The 7,985-nt window shown below is 38.7% G+C and overlaps 1 protein-coding gene across 1 annotated transcript; it reads left to right on the top strand.

The window, feature by feature from the left end:
* Positions 1 to 518: 518 nt before the first annotated feature.
* Positions 519 to 1,337, top strand: LOC143041563 (uncharacterized). The gene has a single exon (XM_076213575.1). The coding sequence runs from the start codon at positions 519 to 521 to the stop codon at positions 1,335 to 1,337; it is 819 nt and encodes a 272-aa protein (XP_076069690.1).
* The last annotated feature ends 6,648 nt before the right edge of the window (positions 1,338 to 7,985 follow it).

Here is a 7,985-nt window from a genome sequence, read left to right as displayed (position 1 = left end):
AGGCTCCTCTTCGCGGCCCCAGTACTACACGACCTACCCAGACAGAAGCTGCTCTGCATGGTAAGGGTAGAATGCCAAGCCCTACGTGTGGCACTCGGCCTCCCAAAGTCAGTACCACACGAACAGGTATACAACGAAGCTGGCATACTACCTCTCTGGGCCCGGGTCAGGAGGGATGCCTGCCGGTACCTCTTCAGTTCAGCAAAGGTACCAAATTCCACGGACGAGGAACTCTATGAAGGATGGATCTCGGCACCGCACGGCGAGCCCACCCAGGGCCTGCCAGGTTCTGTTAAAGACCTGTGTCTCCGAGCTGGACTCCAACTCAGCGATCGCCGCCTCATCGCCCAGTGCCAAGTAGACCCCTTTCCCCCTGGGACCTCCTCCCGCCAGAGGTAAAGACGGACATACGAGGACTAGGGAAAAAGGCAAACCCCCACCTGCTGATCGCTCACACCAGGGAACTCCTAGCGAAGGAATTCGCAAACGATTTCCGGATATACACCGATGGATCGGTTATGGAAGACGGCCGTACGGGTGCAGGCGTCTACCTGGAACCCACGGGAAAGACCATCGCCAGGAAAATAACGCCCACCACCATCCTTACAGCTGAGCTACTCGCCATACGGGAAGCCCTCCGGGAAATCATCGCCCTCCCCCACCCACCTCCAAGGGTCACAATCCTGACGGACTCTCGCTCGAGCCTCGAAGTGCTTCTGAGTGGCTACTGCGTCTCCAGACCGGAGCTGAGTGAAGAAATACTTCGACTCTCGACAGAAACAGCGAAACTCGGCACTAACCTCCTGTTCCAATGGGTACCCGCCCACGTAGGACTCGAGGGAAACGAGAAAGCCGACAAGGCGGCTAAACGGGGTGCACTAGGTCAGGAGGATACCGCCATGCTCATCCCACCCTCAAGTGGTGATACCTACAAGAAGATAAACGCCGCTGCATGGGAACTATGGAGAGAGGAGTATGAGACTATTGCAGCTGACCGAGGATGGCCCACCACAACCGGCACTAAACCCACCCACAAAACTCTAACTGCACTGCCTCCACACACCTTGGCCATGGCATCCAGAATCCGGGTAAACCACTGGCGAACCCAATACACGGATGCAGCATGCACATGCGGCAAGGAGCCAGCCTCTTTTAACCACTGTCTCTTCATCTGCCCCGACCTGGGGCACCACTTCCAGCACCTCAGGGACCTCCTGGGGGATCCCATCACAGCCCTGTACCGTCTCCGGGCAGGTAGCAATACGGATGCCGGGCAGGGGCACCTAGCCCTTGCAGCTAAACTAACCTGCTCCTCCCCAGTAGGGTCCCTGTTGTAGCTCTGCTACAAAACACCCCAGCCACTAAGAAACCCCTCTCAATACACCCACCTACATAATTAACCCAGGCAAGCTACAAGGCATATTTTAACTAAAAGACAGTCCCTTAATCGGCGGAGGCCGCTGGGACTCAATACAAGGAAAAAATAAATAAATAAATAAATAAATAAAATAAAATATAGTAGAAGAAGATTAAAGAGAGAGAGCTACGCTGCTCCGCCGTGTTTTCTATTAAGCCTCCAAACGCCGCTCAAACTATCAAGCCACGTTACCACTCTCTTCTCAACTTATATTCATATGTTGGACTTTAGATACAAGGCCAACACACTCCTAGTACACTAATACTAGTGCGCTAGTGTTAGTACGCTACTACTAGTACAATAGTGCTTGTACACTACTAGTACACTAGTGCTCGTACTCTAGTACTACTACAGTAGTTCTAGTAGACTTGTACTAGTACACTATCACTAGTAATATAGTACTAGTAATCTTGTACTAGTACACTAGTACATAATTACTACACTAGTAAACTAGTGCGAAATTGATAATACACTAGTACAAAAATACCACTATTTGTTTACTTGTACATTGGTACAAGTACTAGTAGACTAGCACACGAGTACTAGCTCACTAGTATAATCGTACTAGCACACTAGTACCTGTACAACAGTACTAGTATATTAGTTTTATTACTAGTACACCAGTACTAGGGTACAAATGTACTAGTATACTAGAACTAATACACAAGTATTAGTACACTAGTACTAGTACATTATTAATCTAGTTCTAGTGCACTATAACAAGTACACTAATACAAAAGTACTAGTACAATAGTACACTAGTATATTTTTACACTAGTATTAGTACACTAGTTCACAAGTACTATTACACTAGTATAATAGTACTAGTGCACGATTTTATTATACTAATACATGTATAATAGTACTAGTACACAAGTACTAGTCCACTAGTACTAGTATACTTGTAATATAGTACTAGAACACTCGTACTGGTATATTAGTACTACCACATTAATACACTAGCACCAGTACACTAGAAACATTACACTAGTACGCTAATACTAGTACACAAGTACTAGTATGCTAGTACAAGTAAAATAGTACAAGCACACTAGTACTATTTTACTAATACTAGTACATTAGAACTATTGCACAAATACACTAGTACTAGTACACTTTTACAAGTATTCCAGTGTTACTACATAAGTACAAGTACACAAGTACACTATAAATAGTACCCTAGTAAACTATACTAGTGCAAAAGTATTAATACCCTAATAATAGTACCCTAGTAATAATGCACTATTACAATAGAAGTAGTATACTAGTACAAAGTACTAGTGCACTTACAAAAATGCAGGTAAACTAGTACACTACTCCCAGTACACTAGTACTAGTACATTTTTAAACTAGTACTACTACACTAGTATATGTATATTAGTACATATACACTAGTTCTAGTACACTTACAATAGTAATAGTTCAGTAATACAATAGCACTAGTACACTAGTACAGTACAATGGTACTAGCACACTACTAAGACCACACTATTAAACTAGTACTAGTAATGTACACAAGTACTGGTGCACTAGTATTAGTGCACTAGCACTAGTACACTAGCACGTTAGTAGGAGTACACTACTACATTAGTACTGGTACACTTAGTACATTACTACTAGTGCACTAGTACATCAGTACTAATACGATAGTACTATTACAGTAGCACTAGTACAACTAGTACTAGTACAGTAGTACTAGCACAGAAGTGCAATAGTACTACCACACAAGTTCTAGTACACAAGTACTAGTACACTACTAGTAGTACACTACAACACTAATACTAGTGCAATAATAATAGCACTAACACTAGTACACTAATAGAAGTACACTACAACTAGTACACTATTACTAGTACTCGTACACAAGCATAATAACACACTTGTGCATTATACTACTACACTCGTACTAGCACTCCTGTAGAATAGTAATAGTAAACTAGTACATTAATACTAGTACAACAGTACAAGTACACTACAATATTAGAGCTAGGATGCAAGTACACTGCTACGTTATTACTAGATAACAAGTACTAGTACACAAGTACTAGTACACATAAACTAGTTAACTAGTATAATAGTACAAAGACACTAGTCCTAGTACACTAGTGCACTAGTTCTAGTACAATAGTACTAGCACACTAATACTCTTACACTAGTACTAGAACACTCATACTCGTACACTAGTGCCCTAGTACTAGCACACTAGTACTAATATACTAACGCACTAGTACTGGTCACTAGTACAAGTACACTCGTACTAGTTCACTAGTACTAGCACAATATTAGTACATTAATACTAATACACTAGTACACTAGTAATAATACATTAGTTCACTAGTTCAGTTACACTATTGCTAGAACACTAATACATTAGGACTAGCACACTAGTACTAGTACACTAGCATTACAACACTAGTATATTATTAGTAGTACACTGCTAGTACGCTAGTACTATTACACTTGCAGTAGTACACTAATACTAGGACACTAATACAAGTACATTAGTACTACAACACTGGCACAAAAGTACTAACTAGTACACTACTGCAGTATAACACTATTACTAGCACTAATACTAGTACAGGGTGGGGCAGAACAGATTGAGCAGTTTAGAGGAGTCAGTGCTCGGGGGGGGAGGGGAGGGGGTGCGGGTGGTTTTGTTCCGCTCCTCAGACATCCCCATTTCAGTAACCGACATGGTGTGGACGGGAGCACATCGTGGCTTTGCTGTGCGCGCATATTTTGAGAACAATCAATCTGTGATTGCAACGCAAAGAGCTTTTCGGCGACGTTTCAATATTCCACGCAACAATGCTGTTCCCCAGGCGAACACAATTCGGTCCTGGGTTAGGCAGTTGGAGGCAACTGTTAGCACACTAAGAAGAGACACACATGGCCGACGCAGGTCCATCAGAACACCAGAAAATGTCGAGAGGGTGAGAGCAGCAATCATCCAGTCGCCAAGACGTTCTGCACGGAGGCATGCCGTTGCTTTGGGAATCTCCTCACGCAGTTTGAGGAGGATTCTGCATATGGATTTGAATTTCCATCCCTACAAAATGGTGACGGCTCAAGAATTGAACCAAGCAGACTTTGCCAACCGCCAAAATCTGAGGGGTGATTTAGGGTGGCCTGCGCGGTCACCTGATTTGAGCATTTGCGACTTCTTTCTTTGGGGACATCTGAAAGAAAAGTTGTTCAAAAGTCGCCCTCACACCCTACCACAGCTAAGGGAGCGGATTATTGAAGAGGTTAACGCCATACCCCGCAGTATGTGTGAACGTGCTGTAGGAAACTTCAGAGAACGACTCCAACAGTGTGTTGCAGCTGCCACCATCTTGCTGACATTATTTTCAGAACATAAGGATTCTAAATGGTATGTTATGCTAACCTCGAGAATAATAAACTTTTCTATGTACCTCCATTACTTTTTTATATCTCCTCAAAACTGCTCAATCGGTTCTGCCCCACCCTGTATATTAGATATTAGTATTAGTGCACTACTGCAGTAGCACACTAGAACTAGCACTAACACTAGTACGCTAGTACTAGTACATTAATATATAATTACTGGTACAATATTATATTAGTATTAGTACACTTATACAGTAGTACTAGTAATTTAGTACATTAGTACGAGTGCGATTATTAAAGTACAGTAGTATTAGTACTCTAGAAGAAGTACAATAGTACTATCACACAATTAAAAAAGTACTAGCACACTAGTACTAGTACACTAGTAATACTATTACACTAGTATTAGTACACTAGTGCACTAATACTATTACACAAGTGCACTAGTACTAGTACATTATATTAGTAAAAGGACAATAGTACTAACACTAGCACTAGTAAACTAGTAATAGTACACCACTAGTACACTAGTACTAGAACTAGTACAAAAGTACTCATACACAAGTATAATACTAGCACACTAATACTCTAGTAAAAAAGTACTAGTACCAAATGCACTAGTACTAGTACACTAGTAGCAGTACAAAAGTATTAGCACAATAGTACTAATACAATACTACACTAGTACTAATACACTAGTGCACAACCACCAATACGCACGCTAGTATTAGTACACTAGTATTAGTACAATAGTACACTAGTCAAAATATGCTAGTACACTAGTACAAGTACACTAGCGTAATAGTATTAGCACACTAGTACAATATTACTAGCACATTAGTATAATAGTACAATAGTAATTGTACTTTTGTAATATAGTACTAATGCACAAGTACATGAACACAAGCACACTAGTTCATTAGTTCATTACAAGTACATTAGTACTAGTACACTAGTGCAATAGTACTAATACACAAATAATAGTACACTTGTATAATAGTACAAGTACACTAGTAATCTAGTGCACTGGTACAATACTCCTAGTATTCTAGTCCACTAATTACTAGTTCAATAGTGCTTGTATACTAGCACTAGTATACTAGTACTATTGTACTAGCACTAGTATAATAGTACTATTATACTAGTACTAGTACACTTATACTAGTACATTAATACTAGTACACTACAACTACCATACTACCAGTAGTACGTTAGTACTAATATACTAACACCCTAGTACTATTCACAAGTGCACTAGTACCACTGCACTAGTACTAGCACACAACTAGTAAACTAGTACTAATAAACTACAACTAGTACAAGAGGACTAATACACTAGACTAGTACACTAGTAATAATACACTAGTAATAGAACACTAGTACAATTGTACTAATAAACTAGTACTGGAACACTAGTACATTAGTAATAGCACACTAGTTATAGTACGCTAGTAAAAGAATAGTACATTAGTACAGGTACACTGCTACAAGTACACTATTGCAGTAGTACATTAGTACTAGTACACAAGTGCAAGTACATTAGCACTACCACACTGGAACAAAAGTACTAGCACGCTAGTACTAGTACACTATAACTAGTACGGTAGTACACTAGTACTAGTATTATACTAGTTCTAGAATTATATTAGGAAACTAGTACATGTACACTAGTACCAGTACACTAGTACTAGAACAATAGTACAAGTACAATAGTACTAGTATAGTTGTACTACCACACTACTAGAACACTAGTACAAAAGTATTAGTACCCTCATGCACTAAATCTAGTATATTAGCACTAACACATTTTTGAAGTAGTTTTAATACACTAGTACTAGTATGATAATACCAGTACACTAGTACACGTATACTAGTACTAATACACTATTAATAGTACACTACTAGTACACTAGTAATAGTACACTAGTCATACTATAGTAGTGCACTAGTTCTTGTACACTATTATAAAAGTAGTGGTAAACTAGTACAAAAGTATTATAGTAAAAATTGTACACTACTATTATGAAAATACAAGTATACTAGTACATGTATACTGGTACTAGTACACTACTACTAGTATAATGGTACGCAAGACATACTACAGTAGTACACTAGTACTAACACTGGCACAAAAGTAGTGGTAAACTAGTACAAAAGTACTACTACACTAGTACTAGTTTACTAGTACATTAGTATTAGTACACTAGCACTACACTTGTACTATAGTACAAGTACATTATTAGTAGTACATTGGTATTAACACAGTAGTACAACGGTACTAGGGCACTACTATTAGTAAAGTACTAGTACACTAGTACTAATGTACTAATTTACTATTACTATACTAGTATTAATAAATTAGTACATCAATATTTGTACACTAATACTAGAACACTACCACTAGTACATCACTACACTAGTAAAATAGTAGTGTATTAGCACACTAGTACTAGTGTACTAATGTTAATACACTAGTACAAGTACACTATTTCTATTTCACTAGCACTAGTACAATATTAAAAAAAACAATACAAACACACTAGTACAATAGTACTAACACTAGTACAATGTAACTATGACAATAGTACTAGCACACTAATACTAGTGCACTACTTCTAGTTCCAGTAAATTAGTACTATTACTCTAGTACACTAGTACTAATACTTTAGTACACTAGTATATTACTAATACTTCATTAGTATTAGTACACTAGTGCTAGTTCACTAGTACACTAATACTCGTACATTAGTACAAGTACACTGGTAAAGTACAACACTAGAACACTAGTAATTGCTCACTAGTTTACCCAATACTAGTACACTAGTACTAGTACAATAGTATTAGCACACTTGTAGTATACTAGTTTTAGTACACTAGTTCTAGTAAACAAGTACACTAGTACTAATACATTAGTAATAATACAATAGAACCAGTACACAAGTAATAGTACACTAGTGATAGTACATCAGTAAAAGTACACTTATTACATTAGTACTAACACTACATTTGTACTAACATACTAGTACATTAGTACTAGTACATCGCTACTAGTACAATTACTAGTACATTAGTAAAAGAACAGTAGTACTACCCCACTGGTACAATATTACTGGCACACTTGTACTAGTAGACTAGTACTTGTATACTGGTACTAGTAGACTAGAACTAATACACTAGTATTAGTAGATTAGTACTAGTACACTAATATGCCAAT

The sequence above is a fragment of the Oratosquilla oratoria genome, chromosome 31, assembly GCF_046742065.1.
Source record: "Oratosquilla oratoria isolate Oo_2021 chromosome 31, ASM4674206v1, whole genome shotgun sequence".
Taxonomy (NCBI): domain Eukaryota; kingdom Metazoa; phylum Arthropoda; class Malacostraca; order Stomatopoda; family Squillidae; genus Oratosquilla; species Oratosquilla oratoria.
The sequence above is the reverse complement of the archived record's forward strand: the minus strand, read 5'-3'. Positions and strand labels throughout refer to the sequence as shown.